This window comes from Coffea eugenioides, chromosome 11 (assembly GCF_003713205.1).
Source record: "Coffea eugenioides isolate CCC68of chromosome 11, Ceug_1.0, whole genome shotgun sequence".
NCBI classification, from domain to species: Eukaryota; Viridiplantae; Streptophyta; class Magnoliopsida; order Gentianales; family Rubiaceae; genus Coffea; species Coffea eugenioides.
The window spans coordinates 5,270,819-5,287,029 of NC_040045.1; the positions used below are offsets into that span (position 1 = coordinate 5,270,819).

Below are 16,211 nucleotides of genomic sequence, written 5' to 3' on the forward strand. Positions count from 1 at the left end.
CAATAATCTTTTCTACATATTCAAAAAATATACTTACCATACACCTCTGGAAAGTTGTTGGGGCATTGCAGAGGCCGAAAGGCATCCTCCGATAGGCAAATGTACCAAAGGGGCAGGTGAATGTAGTTTTCTCCTGGTCTTCCGGTGCTATTGCGATCTGAAAATAATCTGAAAAACCATCAAGAAAACAATAATAGACACGACCAGCTAACCTCTCTATCATCTGATCAATGAATGGGAGAGGAAAGTTGTCCTTCTTTGTTACAACATTCAAACACCGGTAATCAATGCACTGACGCCATCCTGTGGGTTTTCTCACCCGGACCATCTCACCCTCTTGGTTCTCTTCAACGGTTACTCCCGCCTTTTTCGGGACTACTTGCACTGAGCTCACCCAAGGACTATCTGAGATGGCGAAGATGATCCCCACTTCTAGGAGTTTAAGTATCTCCTTCTTCACCATTTCCATCATTAGTGGGTTCAATCTCCGTTGCGCCTGTCTTACCGGCTTTGCATCATCCTTAAGTCGGATCCGATGCATGCATAAGGAAGGGCTAATTCCCTTGATATCTGCTATACTCCACCCAATCGCCTCCTTATGATCTCGAAGAAGACGAATCCGGTTGTCTTCTTGCCTTGGTGACAAGTGTGCAGATATGATGACTGGCAGTGTCTCCTTATCCCCGAGAAAAGCATACTTCAAATGCTTTGGGAGAGGCTTGAGCTTCAACTCAGGTGCCTGCACAATAGAAGGCAACAATTTCGCCTGAGTTTCTGGTACAAAGAGAGAAGTAAGTTCATACCTGGGAGAAATTGGTGGAAGCGAATGCAGTACTTCAACTGCACGGTATAACTCATCACTTATTTCTACATCAAGAGTTGCTCCCAACTCAAGATGTTTGGCCAATGCCACCTCCAGTGCATCGTCCCCATCCAATTCAAACGTTTCCTGCACAAGGGGCTCAATAACACTTAAAGCAAAAACGGAGTTAGCCTCATCCGGGTATTTCATCGCATCAAAGATATTAAAATTTATAATTTCTCCATCAAACTCCATCGACAAAGTACCCTCATTTACATCTATTTTCGTCCTAGCTGTGCTTAAAAATGGCCTACCTAGCAAAATAGGTGACGGGTTTAATGCCCTTTCATCTCCCATATCTAAGACATAGAAATCTGCAGGAAAGACTAACTCATTGACCTGTACCAAAACATCTTCAACTAACTCTTCTGGATAAGCATTTGTACGGTCTGCTAATTGGATTATAATACCCGTGCCTTTTAATGGGCCAAGATTAAGAGAGGCGTAAATTGTCTTAGGCATAACATTAATTGACGCCCCCAAATCCAACATCGCTTTCCTAATTGGGGTACCTCCTATCTTGCAGGGAATGGTGAACATACCTGGGTCCCCACATTTTGGTGGGAGTTTCCTTTGGAGCATAGCTGATACATTTTCTCCCATCGCCACTCTTTCATCACCCCTCAACTTCCTCTTGTGGATGCACAAATCCTTCAAAAATCGGGCATACTTAGGTATCTGCTTGATTGCATCCAGTAAGGGAATGTTAATCTCCACTTTTCGGAACACATCCAAAAGCTCTTTTTCCTTTTCTACTTTCTTTGTCTTCTCCAACCTGCAAGGAAAAGGAGGTAAGTTAGATTTAATAGCTGGTGGAGAAGTGTAGGGTACCTTAGGATCCTTGCAAATTCGTCCTTCCTCTTCAATTTTCTTTCTATCTCCTCCTCACTTTTGCCTTTTGAATTTCTCACTTTAGGCCCTTCCAGTTCCTTGTCACTCCTCAGTGTCATGGCACTTACATTCCTGGGATTTATTTCGGGTTGTGAAGGTAATTTTCCATGAGCGTGGGACTCCAGGCGATTGATGGCAGTTGCCATTTGGCTTATTCGAGCCTCCATATCCTTCATGCCTGCTCTAGTGTCCTGCTGGAACTGAGTGGTGCTCATGGTTAAGGCTCTCGTTTCTTACTGGAGTTGAGCCATATTCGTGGTCAATGACCTGGTCTCCTGCTGGAGCTGTCTAGTCTCTTGCTGGATCTGCGTAGTAGTCATGACCAGACTTTTGACAATATCCTCCAGAGAGTTACCTGAATTGGCGGACGAAGGTTGAGGCTTTTGCTGCCATGGTTGCTGAAACTCTGGTGGACGATTTGAGAGTGAATTTGGTGGCCTGCTCCCATAACTAAGGTTGGGGTGGTCCCTCCAGCCCGGATTGTACGTATTGGAGTACGGGTCATACTGCCTGTGGGGAGGGGGTACGCCTTAAGCCATGTTTACCTGTTCTGCCCCATCCTCTTGCAAAAGGGGGCATGTATCCATACAGTGGTCCATGCTAGTGCAGATTCCATACACATTCGCTCGCGGTGTGTTCCCCATGGCTAATTGCTTAACAGCGGACGTCAACTCTGATAATTGTTGCTGAATGGATGACGTCTCTACCTCGTTGACCCTATGAGTGGGGTTACTCTCATGGTAGCCGAACTGCTGAGAGTTCTCTGCCATGGCCTCAATAAGCTCCCACGCCTCCTTCGATGTCTTGTTCGCCAGGGCTCCTCCACTCGCAGCGTCAATAATACTCCTGTCAGTTGACTGGAGCCCTTCATAGAAGTACTGGATTAACAGTTGTTCACTAATCTGATGCTGCGGGCATCTAGTGCACAACTTGTTGAACCTTTCCCAATAGTCGTACAAGGACTTCCCGGAGTACTGCTTGATGCTGCATATTTCCCTTCTCAAACTCGCAGCCCGGGATGCGGGGAAGAATTTTTCTAGAAATTTCTTTTTCAATTGTGCCCACGTGGTGATACTACCTGCAAGGAGATAGTATAGCCAATCCTTCGCTACATCCTTAAGAGAGAAGGGGAAAGCTTTAAGTCTTATTTGCTCCTCAGTGACCCCAGGAGGTTTCATGATAGAACAAACTACCTCGAAATTCTTGACATGTTTGTGGGGTTCTTCACCAGAAAGGCCATGGAACGATGGTAGGAGGTGAATCAACCCCGACTTCAACTCGAAGGCGGTATTTTCAGCCAAAGTGGGGAATGTGATGCACAAGGGCTGGTGAGTCAACTCCGGGGCAGCCAGCTCCCTTAATGTCTGGGTGTTGGCCATGCTAAATTCGACTTCTGCTGACTCGTTTGCAGTAGATAAGGGCCCTTCTTTTCGTCTCTTGGTCTCTTGCCTTCGCCTTCGCGCTGCCTTCTCAACCTCAGGATCGTATACCAATTCACTTGTGCGAGAAGAACGGGGCATAAACTAGCAAAAATACCAAGAAAAAAATAAAATAAAACAAAATAAAAACTGAATTAAAAAAGAAACAAATAATTCAGACGCCAGTCCCCGGCAACGGCGCCAAAAATTGACAGGTGCCGAGCCTGTGCAATAATAGTAAATAAAACCTAACTACCACCTGAAACAGTCAATAATCAATTCTAGTACTGGAGCAGGGACTCTAGGTGTGCAATGAGTTACTTGATTCACCCTGTTCCCGAAGAGTTTGCTTAATCCGATATACCTGAATTAATTAATCAACTGAATTCACTAACTAGTAGATAGTGGCAAGCAGGGTCGTCTCCTCAGGAACTAGCAAGAAATTTATTCCTTTTCAAATAGAGATTAATGGGGGGTTTTTGGAATCAACTGCCAACTAAATAAAAAAAGTGCAGAAAGTAATTAATTAAAACAAATAATTAAGAGAACTCTAGCCAAGGGTACACTTCAGAAATGGTTCATGCACTGATCATTGATGCAAAAATAATTTCAACATTTATTAATAGATTAGTTATAGTTGTCATGCACGCGATAAACAACCAACCCTTCCTTAATTTCTCGATAGTTAAGGTACGACCGTTAACTATTTCTTTAACCCGGAAACAACCCTAAGTACGACCGTAAGATTTAATTTCTAGATTGCATTAATAATTAGAAAGGCCTAATCCTAACTAACAAACACGCTACGAGGGTTTGTTTAAACTAGATCGTATGCTCCCCTGACATAAACCCAATTACGCCAGTTGCTACCAAGACAGAGATAATGAACAATTACGGATTCAATTACCCCTAACTAGCAAAATAACCTATATGAATAATTAATTATTACGCTCTAATCAATCATACACAAAGTCATAGCAATTAAAAGCAAGGAACATATAAATATCAATAAATGAAGAAAATAATCAAAAGCGGCTTAGATCTCATAGTAATTATTGAACCAATTCATCGGTGCCCCCTTGACTAGAACTAGGAGTTTAGGTCCCCATAATTAAGGAATAGGCCATGCGGACAGGGTTAGAAGAAGCCATCGATTCCTTAATCACAGCAAACGGAAGAAATTAGCCCTCGTTCAATCCGGTCAACCGAAGAGAGAATAGGGGACAATTGATTATCGTTGCTTTCGATTGTCCTCCAATTCTAACCGCACAGAGAGTATGCACTCTCAATTTAATTCGGTCAAAGCCAAAATGGAAGGCAATGTCCAAGGTCCACAATTGCGGATACTCTTTGTTTCCTTCCTTTCCTCACAAAACATACGAGAAAGATTTTCAATTGCATGATTTCTCGGTCAAGGCTAATCAAAAGCCACCGAATTCCAAAGTCAACAAAAGATGAAAAACAATGTAAAGTCAAGAATGGAAGCTTTTGTCCCCTCTGATGGTTTCTCCACAGAGCCACGGCCCGCCTCCAAATCAAAAGCAAGAACAGAAGAAAACCTAAGCGAAGCGGAAAGTTAACTCTCTCCTCGGTTCTCGCCCGAAGTTCCAGGGAGGCCTTCTTTTTTCTCTCGGCAAATTCGTACCCAAAATTAAAAACAAGACTCCCTAAAAATAAAATAAATTAAAATCTATTACAATTTAGTCTCTTCAGCTTCTCGAACGGACCCCACTACTTGGAGTGCCCCCACGTACGACAAATCTTCTAAATTCTGCTTTTAAGCATTTTCTAGCATCAAATCCTGCAATTGGCACCAAAATCATATATGAGTAGAATCCACCCAATTAATGAAAATATTTACTCAAATAATTGTACAATAATGCCCAAAATATCCCACTAAAATGCACCCTATCATTGACGATAAGAAAAGTAAAAGAATATCATTATTTAGCCACTTGAGGTTGTTTAATCATTAGAAAAGTAAAAGGTTCTTTTGCATCTTAAATAGATTGCTTTTACTATATTGTAGTTAGTTAAGTACTTGATCGTTTACTGGCTCAATTTTTGCACGAAGACTTCCAGTCGTCTGGGTTTTGTCACATTCATACATAGTTTCTTCCAACACAGAACGGTGAAAGCGATGCTTTTAAACTTGTATAAATGAAACCACTTATCTGAGCATACTTTATCATATTGTTCAATATCAAAAGAAATCCAATGGAGCATCATCTTCTTGGCACTTCTTCATCTTTACTACTAGTAATGTTCTTATTCAATTCTATTCTCGTCAGCAGTCATTTTCCGTTTGGCCGCAGCAAACAAGCTTATACTCATTCAAATGTCTCCTGTATCGAGAGTGAACAACAAGCTTTTCTTCAATTCAGAGATGGATTGGTAGATGAATCGAATTGCTTATCATCTTGGATTGGAGAGGACTGTTGTTCATGGGAAGCCATTGGTTGCCACAAAATCACTGGCCAAGTGGTGAAATTTAAGCTACAAAATACGTAGGCATTATATTCAACTGATGTAGTATTTACTTGCTGCAAAAATTGCTTGGGAGGCCAATTAAGTCCATTTTTGGTCAATTTGACCAATTTGCGATACCTGGACCTAAGCAAGAATGATTTTTTAGGAATCCAGGTTCCCCCATTCCTTGGATTGTTGAAAAACCTGAGATACTTAAATCTCGTAAATGCAGTGTTTGATGGTGAAATTCCCGGCCATCTACGAAATCTCTCATGTTTACGGCATTTAGAACTTGGAGGTGTATCCTTAACACCAAATCAATTGACGACGAAGGATCTCAAGTGGATTGTTGGACTCTTGTCTCTAGAAGGCCTAGTTCTGTCCGGAGTGAATCTCAGTGCCACTGAAGATGGGTTAAAAGCAATTAATATGCTCCCTTCACTAACAAGGCTCAAATTATCTGGTTGTGGACTTTTCATCGATCCTCATCTTTCACAGGTCAATTTCACATCTCTTTCTTCCATTAAACTCGGTGAAAAAAGTTTCAACAACTACATGGTCCCTCCTTGGCTCCATAATCTTACTGGTCTCCATGATCTTGATCTTAGCTCTAATAATCTTTCTGGTCCAATTCATGGCTTTTTTGAACAAATGACCTCTCTAGTTGATCTTGATCTAGCGGTTTTGATGCATCAACGTTGAAGTCACTTTACAATGTAAGCAGTCTTAATTATTTGGATCTGAGTTTAAATGACATGCAAGGGTCAATACCAAGTGAAACAGGCCAACTTTCGAAGCTGCAAGAATTGTATATTTCTTCCAACTCATTAACTGGTGTATTATTTGAAGACCATTTTGCAAAACTCGGAGAGCTAAAGTTATTGGACCTATCTAGAAACTTATTTGCTTTGAATGTGAGCTCCTGGTGGGTTCCTCTTTTTCAACTCCGAGAAATTATGATGTCATCCATCAAAGTAGGCCCCCTATTTCCTGCTTGGCTGCGAACGCAAAAGGAGGTTCAATGGTTAGAGATGAAGAATACGAGTATTTCGGATAGTATACCTAGCTGGTTTGGAGTGCTTTGTTATGATATTGGATTAGTAGATTTCTCGGACAACAACCTGACTTGGAATCTGTTGGAGTTCAAACAAATGAAGAAGAGTCCTCCTGATGGTAATTCTCCAAGCATAGTTCTAAAGTCCAACAAATTGGATGGATCTCTCAAATCGTTTCCATCTTATATTTACGAATCAGATCTTTCACAAAATTTTCTTACTGGACATATTCCATTGCCTGATGTTGGTCAAACTATTGCATCTACTCGTTTTCTCATACTCAGTGATAATCATTTCACAAGTAGTATCCTGGAAGACTTGTGCAAGCTGGAAAATTTAAAATATCTGGATCTATCCAACAATTTCCTGTCCGGAAGAGTTCCTCTGTGTTTGGGAAATTTGCCAGACTTGTGGGTCCTAAACTTGGCTAATAACAGTCTATGCGGTCAAATTCCGAGTTCACTGGGCAACTTGGGGCAACTTTGGATTCTGCATTTGAATCGAAATAAATTCGTTGGGAAGCTCCCATCCTCAATGCGGAGCCTGAGATATTTACAAATTCTTGATCTCGGTGACAATGGACTCACAGATATTATACTAACATGGATTGGGGAAAGGTTATCAAAGTTAAAGTTTCTAAGATTTCAGTCAAATAACTTCCATGGAGTCATTTCTGATGAGCTCTGCCTACTCTCAAGTCTTCAAGTGCTGAACCTAGCGCGTAATAATTTAACAGGATCTATTCCTCATTCTTTTATCAATTTCTCAATGATGGTATCAAGTGAACCAGGAACTGATCTCTGGGTATTAGCGATTTCACCTGGTTTCAAAACTTCAAGGGTGGAGGAGAACTTGGGTACTCCTCTCGGAACCTTTTGCGCGTTAAATCCATAAGCCTCCCAACAAATAATTTAGTGGGTGAGATCCCTGATGGGATAATGGATCTGGTTGATTTGCTAACTTTGAACCTTTCACGTAATCATTTCACTGGAAGAATCCCCGAGAAGATTGGCAACTTGAAGCAACTTGAGTCACTTGATCTATTAATGAATGAACTCTTTGGTGCAATCCCTGAAAGCTTATCTGCTTTAAACTGGTTGAACTTCCTGAATTTGTCACACAATAAGCTATCAGGGCCAATACCATCAGGGAATCAAATTCAGACCTTAATCGATCCATCTATCTATGAAGGAAACAGTGGACTCTGTGGCGAGCCACTCCCAAATGACTGCCTGGAACATAAATTGTCTACGAAAAATGGGCATATTCATGATGATATAGGCCACGGCGAGTCTAATTTGTCTTGGTTTTATGTTGGTATAGGACGGGGTTAGGCTGTCGGGCTATTGAGAGTTTTGGGAATCCTTCAGTTCAAGAAGTCATGGCGCTATGCATACTTCAGGTTTCTGGAAAATGCCTATGACAAAATCTGCGTAATGATTGCATTGAAGGCCAATCAGCTGAGGGGGAATTTCCATTGAGTAATGCCCTGTAAAAGCACATTTATTTTGTTTTTCATATCACGCAGCAACAGCATACTCTCCTTGAGAATTTGCAAAACTATGGTAATTTGTAATTTGTTTCTCCAAACGTTTCTAAAGATTTGTTTTATGCGTCCCAACTTGACCGATTCTTATTCAATAAGAAAATTATAGCTTAATAGTTTTCTGTTCTTTTTTTTTTCCCAAGACTAAGAAGCTCAATAAGTTATATCAACAAAAGAATAACGCACCAAAAGCAGTAGATGATTCTAGCATCAAATCAGTATCTTGCAAAGGAAATTTTCCCAATAAACTATTACGTGATTGAAGACCAGAAATTTCCATTCCTTAACTTTTGGAACTTTTGATCTTAAAAACTAAGTACCAAAACCTTAGTTGCTTTCTCTAGATTCTCTCTTTCTATTGGCAATTATTTTTACTCTCTCAAAAGTTTGATTTCTAATAATTCTCCTCTATTCTTCATATTTACATTGCATTTTCCTATGTTTCTTTACATTCCATACTATGAGAATCTTATTGATTTTTATTTACAACCGATTAAATAATTATTTTTCTGTTCGCATTAGAATGCATTAAATATTCTATATCGAGCAATTTATAGGTTGTTTATCTTGCTTACTGATCTAATTTTTGCGTCAACAGATTTAAACGCTTTAGAAGAATTCTATACTTGTTTATGCTAATAATTGATTTAGTTGTTTAATTTCTAATTGATATACATTCTAGCTTTTCTGCCAACAACTCTTATGAATTACCAACTACTGATTTTCAGGTATTACATTAATTCTACCCACCTAAGTTTCACTCTCGAAACTTAATTTGACCAAATTAGCATAAAAACAAACTGCACTTCCAATTATATCACTTTACATGAACAAATATTAATTAAACTACTAGTATTTAGGGCACACACCAATGTGTGTACACCTAATAAAAAACATATTATTAAAATTTTGAGTATATTTGTTGAAATCATATCAAAGGAATTGGTTTTATATTTTTGACAATGGGTATTGGAAAATTCACGAAAATAAGTGTACAAATAGATAGTTATTTAGCAGTAATCCATAACCATAATCGATAGTTGATTACATTGGGTAGCTAGCAAGGTAAGTTAAAAAATAATATAAAATGACAAAATTTTATGTATACCAAGAGCCCTCTCCCCCTTTATATATTTACAACAAAAGCTTTCTCCACCTTTACATAGAGCATGGATATTATTACTCAAGGACAATTCATGTCCCCCCCCCGCCCCCCTCTCCTTCCCCTCCTCACCTTTTTGGTCAATTGTTAACTCCTATTACTACTCCTACTCTAACCATATTAGGGAATGATCTAACTGGACCAATGGGGCTGGAGGAAGAAGATCTCACCTGTATATCAAAGAGGTTCACTAGACCAAAGAAGGGTTGCTTCATGTTCAAATCTGTTATTCTTTTTACAAGGCCATAGAAATTTCAAACACCTGATGCCTATTCCGTTTCCCTTGCATCACCATTAATCCAAACATCAAGAAGTAATTTCACTTAATCGACCTTATTTTCATTTAAACTTTGGTTATTTCTAAAGTGATAATTGATGGGATTTTTATATCAATGCAAGTTTAAATCCGATTTCATACCCGTTGGCTGCAAGTATACAGACCGAAATCGTAATGTAGGGTATGTATCGGGTCGATCCCACGAGGAGCAATGTTTACAAGTACTAGGTCCTTATTTTCTCCATTATTTAGACTTATAATGAATTTGAGCAGAGAATTTATAGAAGCTATTACCTACAATTTGTTTTAACAAATGCAAGATACGAATGAAGATAAGTTCACTAAAGACTTAAATCTAGGGATATAGATTCCACTTATGGCATAAACAACACAAATGAATAGATTTACCTCTTGTTATTATTTTTGTTTAACCAGGGATTCATTTCCACTATTACCAAATCTCATTCTCATGACAAAATGGCATAGAGCAATCCAGTTTTCCCTATTTTCATGGTGAAATACTAGTTCTACTATGTTTTCCTTCATGAAATGCTAGATAATCCACTTAAGTGTACATCTATTTTCGTGAACATACAACTCAAGCTCTACTCATATTTTTCCATTGTTACTACCAATTCTTATTGACTAATAACAACTATAAACATGCTATTGGTGATCGAACAACAACAAGTAATTACAACTGCACAAATAGACACGTCAATACAAGATACAACAAGTGTAAATCACATTCAATTCATATCATTTATTCATAAGTTTCATCTACTCCCTAGATAAAGATGTTTAGCTACTCATGAATGATATAAAAATCAAACTCACAAGTTTATTCATGCAAAACATCATAAAGTACAAGTACAAGAAAGATAAAAGAAAGCTTAGCCAATTGATGATGAAACCCTCAAATTTCTGCTATTTTCTTGTACAAAATGATTACAAGTGAAAACTCCAAATGCTTTCCCAAGAACTCCTCACTAGAGAGAAACTTGTTGCAAGAAGAAAAACTAGCTAGTGTGCAAATTCAAGAAAATATTAATAATTGTGCTTTTTCATTCATTTTGTGTTTCATGTTTAGAGATCTAAGAGTTCAAACTTTTTTGACTTTGCAAAGATCACAGTTGGTCAATGCACTGGTTTCATTGTGGTTCACTTGCATTCGAACTACGTTTGACCTGATTCCCATAGTGGGATACGTAGGCAACTCTACATGAGTTCGGTCATGTGTTTTGTAATTTCATGACATCTTGTGTTCAATAATTTCAACCAAGTGTTGACTTGTTTATTTTAACTCAGGTGCAGTTAGAAGAAACAGGTAAACAATTTGGTGTCTACGTCTTTGTCTTGACTTTCTTCGAAACTCTAGACAAAGAGGGGCAAGCTGTAGACACCAAAATTTTGTCAATTTTAATATTTTCTTGAATTTTTTCTATCTATTAAGTTATTTATTTTCTTGCGTCTTAATGTGCAAATTTTTCTTATAATTGCAGATTTTTTTTTAGAAAAGAAAAAAAAAGAGAAAAAAAAGAAAAACAAAAAAAAAGTTTAGTTTTTTAAAATAAAAAAAACATCATCATGAGCCATCATGATGACTCATGATGGCATCACCACCTTTTGACTAGGAAAGGCTCTCAACGGATCCAATAAGAAGAAAATTGCATAAAAAGGACTCAAGGGAAAACTCATTTGGGAGACGACGGAATCCTCATTTCTCTCAGGAGAGCAACGGACAAAAGAGAGAAGAAAAGAAAACTCTCTCGGGGACTGACTCTCAGAGGTCCTTTGGCCGCAAAGAAAGCAAAAGAAGCAGAAGAAGAAAAATTGCCATAGACCTCCCTCATTTGCTCCCTCTCTCAGGCCTCGGGTGCAGAAGGGAAGAAAAATCTTTCGGCTCTCTCTCAGATTCTCTCCCTCATTTTTAGCAAATAAAATACTCACTCTCAGATTTTCTCTTGGACAGGGCAAAGCCAATAAAAATTATTGGAGCTTGTAATTTCATCAAATTTTGTCAAGAGACTACAATTTTCATTGAGGTATTTATTCTTCTTTCATCTTTTTTCAGTTTTTTCCTTTCCTTAATTTATTAAATTAAATACATGATTTGATGTTTGTTTGTCCCTTGGCTTCGTTTGTTGTTGTTACTGATATTGTTGAATTTTTGGGGAATCCATGAATAAACACTAAAAAAAAATGATTTCTGTGAATGCATGTTAATTGCTTGTGAAAATGCAAAAAATAGCAAAAAATGAATTTTGGGGACTGTTTTGCTTTATTTTAGTTTTTTATGTTGTTTTCTTGCCGGATTAAATCATAGTTGTATTACAGAAGTTGTAAGGAGTATTGTAATATATTTTTTATGATTTTTGGTGAAAGATTTGGGTGTTTTAAAAAATAAAAACTGGACTGTATTTTGACATTTTGGCCACTTTCAGATCATCTTTTGTAAAAACAAACTCCGAAAATAGAACCTACGCGAAAAATCGAGTGGGGAGGTGTATTTTGAGGATTTTTGGTGACCGGAGAGGTCACCGGCGGCGGCGGTCCGGTGGCGGCGGCGTCACCGGCGGCCACCATGGCTGCCAGCTGAAGCTTCTTCGGTTGGCCGAAGAAGAAGGAAAGGAAACGTATGGGGAAGAAAAGAGAAAGAAAAGAAAGAAAAGAAAAGAAAGAAAAGGAAAGTGGGTTGGGTTATTTGTTTTAGTGGGCTTGCGTTTGTTTTTAGTTGGATTTTGACTTGGGTTTTGGTTCTTTTTTTTGGGTTTTACGGATGGGCTTGGGAGTTGAAACCCATGTATTTCAGCTGGGTTTGAGTGATAAAATGACGGGCTGGCCTGTGTGTTTGGTCTTGGATTTTCGGCTGGGCTTAGGTAACATTTGGCCCAAAGAAATAAAAATAATGGCCCAGTGGCCTTTTTCTTGCCCAAATCAGAAACCGAAAGTTATACTTTAGCCCCTGATCTCTGGAGTAGTTTCATTACGGCCCAGAACATTTTAAATCTCTTTCACTTAGGTCCTTAAATTAATTGCACTTTGGTCCTTGAATTTTATCTTTCATTAATTTTGACCCCTAAACTTTGGAAAAATATAATTTTGTCCCCTAAAAGTTTTCAATTTTTGCAATTCAGTCCTTAGCAAATTTTGGCTCTCTTTATTATGATTGTTTCTTTTTTAACTAATTATGTTACTTTTGAACATGTTCAACTTGTAATTTTAGATGTTTTAAATTTCTTTATGTTTGACATATTAGTGTGAATTTAGTACTTTTATTATTATTATTATTTTCAATTAAAGTGGTGCCATAATTCTTTTGTTCATTGTGAGTATAAATAGGACAATTTGACTCCATTTAGTCACCACTTCAAACGGGAGGTACCCCTATTTTTATTATTTCAATGTCAATTACGTGCTCTTATGTGCTTCTATGTGTTCCTATGTGTTTATGTATTTTTATATGCTTTATTTATTTGATTCAAATATTCATTCAAATTTTCTTATATACGTTTTAGTTAATTTTTATAATGATTCGAGAGGTATTTAAATACCTCAAAAATGTAATAGATAGGATAATTAGATTTGTTTTATTATATTTTTCCCTCCTAGATTGTAGTCAGGCGCTCCCCGATGTAATAGATAAGTTGTGTGTTTATGTGGCTTATGTGTTATGTGTTTTATCCGCTTTTCTTAGGACTTTGGCATATAGATATTATGCTTACGTGTTATGTGTTACGTGCTCTTATGTGTTTATTTGTTTTAATTTATGCTTTATTTGCTTCACTATATATTGTTAATGCATAACGTCACCACACTAGTCCAACGCTAGTTGTGGCTTCTCCCTCCGCTTACTTGCTAGTCCAACGCTAGTAAGTATTTTTAGAAATGGGTTAGTCCAACGCTATACCCTTAGATTGTTCATGCATTAGATTCATCTTTTGTGTGATATCCATTACATTTTCATGTATATTTTATTTTTTAGAATTTTCTCATTTGCATGATATTTTCTATTATATTATCCCCTACCCCCTACCCTCTATATGTGTTAATCAAATCATTTAGAATTGCACTTCATTTAAGAAATTGTGAAATAAGTTAGTTCATTTGCTTGTTCATATTAGGAGAATTATTTTTGAACATGGATATGGGTGATTATAACTCTTTAGTTTAAATACCCCATTAATCCTTGTATAAGAAAATCATGTCACGAGTTTTTGTCTCCCGTACCCATTATGCTGCATTTCCTTTTTCTTTGATCACTTATATCTATGTATATAATTTAATTTCTTTTCTTTACTTTCAATTTCATCATTTGCATACTCTTGACCCCTTCAAGGAATTATTTTGGTCTTCGCAAATCAATGCGATTGATATCAATTAAACCCTTGAATGGATATTTTGTCCCATTCGATATTTTATTTTAGATTTGCATCCATATAGAAAATATCCAAATGTGATAAATTTAAGGGTTAGATTAGGAAAATTTTGACTAAATCTCGCAACTAGCTTAGACTAGGTTGAAAGGGTGCCTTAGGTTTGAGTTGATTGAACCTTTGCCTTCCCTTTCTTCAACCGTGACTCCCGAACTCATTTTCTCTGTTTCAAAGACCTGGAGTTGTCAAAAAGGGTTTTATTTTATTTCTATTCAAAAAAAAAATATTTTTTTTGGTGACTTGGTACACCCAAATTCAATACCAAGTGGCGACTCCTATTTTTTCTTAAAAACCTTTTTAGACTATTTTTTGGACCCAAACTGTCGCATTTTTTAAAAGTCCCATTAGGTCCTTTTTCATTTATTATTAATAAATCACATCTTTTTATAAACACTTTCTTTTTATTTTCCCATCGGAAAAATGGGGCGCGACAACTTGGCGACTCCACTGGGGACCGCTAGAGAGTCCAAGCACTTGGTTTAGTGATCTTTTCTTTTTCTAACCCTTTCACTTATCATATTTGGATGTTTTAAGTTGCATTTTTCTTTTTTAAGATATTTTGCATTTCACACTCGTAATCGTTCCTCGTCTGGTGTGTATGGGATGAATGGCTTATTTATTTATTTATTTATTCGTATCACGCTTTGCATTTGGGTGGGGGAAAATATCACCGTAGAGCCTCCATGCTTGTTTTAATAATCCCTCCCTTCAAAAGGAAGCACTTCATACGTGCATGCACTACTTTTCACCCTATTTTTATTTTTCTCGTGGGCGCCATCCCACATCTCCTTGTAGGATTAGGATCGATTTCCTTAGGTAGGCGGATGGTGTGCTCTGCGCCCATAGCGATGCTTAAGGGATCACTCAAGCCACCGACCGAAGGTTTTGGGATTGATGACCCTTAATTTTTTGGTCTGAAGGCTTGGGAGCCTGAAACCTTATCGAGTCTAGATGCATTAGTAAGCCAAACCTCATGCATCCATATTAGAAATTACCTAAGATAAGAGTCAACCTATCCAGTTAGGGACACTAAGCACGAGGGGAGGGATTTTACCCCTCTTTCTTTGCTTTATTTACTTTTTATTCTTGTATCATTTATTGTCACAATGTGTTATATGTTACTTGTTGAACTAACCTCTCCTTGTTTTCCCTTTTTCTGCATACACAAACTTTAGAAATAAGAGTCCTAACATGGTACTCGTTTAAGATAAGACCGCCTCTTATATCAAGCATGTTTAAATTTTAGTCAATTGCATATGCATATGTATTGCACATCATTTTAGGCTTACCACGGCATTTAAAGGGGGCACTTTTAGGTCATATTTCAATTATTTCATTGCATATTTAATCGCTTTAATAAATTGGCATCATGCATCAACTATAGAGGGAATGCCGTATAGGGAATCCCATGTTAGGAATAAACCACCTTATGTCTCGGATATATAATCCAATGAGACTTGCACGTTTATATTTTTTTGTACCATCCGAAGGGGTAGTGCACGAGGTAAGGTAAGATCCGATATTTGTAAAGACGGCATGAAGCAATAGTTTTTGCACATTAGAATATGAGTCTCTAATAATCATTTTTTGGCCATTTTGTTAAAGTTGGTAAAATTCCTTGCATAAAGGACACTACATTAAAGAAATTCAAAAATGGTTTTCTTGTTGGAAAAATAAATATATTGTGGTCAAATCTTGATTTTAGAAGGTTCATAAACTAATGCATCGCAATGAATTTTGAAAATTACCAATGAGTGGACAATTCAATCCATTTTTGAATAAAACATCAATTTCAATCAATTCATTTGATCAATTTACCCTTTTTGGGTGATCTGGTCGATTTTTGAATAAATCATTAACTCCATTTCACTCATTTGACCAATTTACCTATTTTTAGTGCAATTCGGTCGATTTTAAATAAATCATCAATTTCATCCTATCCATTTGACCCGTTTTTTTTCCTTCAGGGTCTAAGTCTAAGATTCATTGAATAAATTAATCGAGACATTGCAATCTCTTTCACACATCATTTTATGTGTTGATCAAAGCAAGCAATCCATTCGGACTTTGTCCTTATTTTTCAAACAAATGTCTC

At 37.5% G+C, this 16,211-nt stretch overlaps 3 protein-coding genes across 3 annotated transcripts in view; all 3 read left to right on the top strand.

Moving 5' to 3' along the window:
• Positions 1-4,649: 4,649 nt before the first annotated feature.
• LOC113751851 (receptor-like protein 9DC3) lies at positions 4,650-6,342 on the top strand. The gene is made up of 2 exons (XM_027295998.1): positions 4,650-4,674; positions 5,873-6,342. The coding sequence occupies exons 1-2, from the start codon at positions 4,650-4,652 to the stop codon at positions 6,340-6,342; spliced, it is 495 nt and encodes a 164-aa protein (XP_027151799.1).
• A 53-nt stretch (positions 6,343-6,395) lies between these two features.
• On the top strand, positions 6,396-7,589 carry LOC113751852 (receptor-like protein EIX2). Its single transcript, XM_027295999.1, has one exon. It carries the CDS (start codon positions 6,396-6,398, stop codon positions 7,587-7,589), a length of 1,194 nt encoding a protein of 397 aa, XP_027151800.1.
• Positions 7,590-7,633: 44 nt separating this feature from the next.
• LOC113751853 (receptor-like protein EIX1) overlaps positions 7,634-16,211 on the top strand; it is a 36,540-nt gene continuing 27,962 nt past the window's right edge. Inside the window, exon 1 of the mRNA XM_027296000.1 lies at positions 7,634-8,012. Coding sequence (XP_027151801.1) covers positions 7,634-8,012 — 379 coding nt within the window. The remainder of the gene's footprint in view (positions 8,013-16,211) is intronic.

What these genes read in the sequence shown, in the direction of transcription:
- LOC113751851 (XM_027295998.1), top strand. Translation starts at nt 4,650, where the DNA reads ATGGAAGCTTTTGTCCCCTCTGATG. An exon ending in AGCTTTTGTCCCCTCTGATG is followed by an intron (nt 4,675 to 5,872) that starts GTTTCTCCACAG and finishes TCGTAAATGCAG; the next exon opens with TGTTTGATGGTGAAATTCCC.
- LOC113751852 (XM_027295999.1), top strand. Translation starts at nt 6,396, where the DNA reads ATGCAAGGGTCAATACCAAGTGAAACAGGCCAACTTTCGAAGCTGCAA.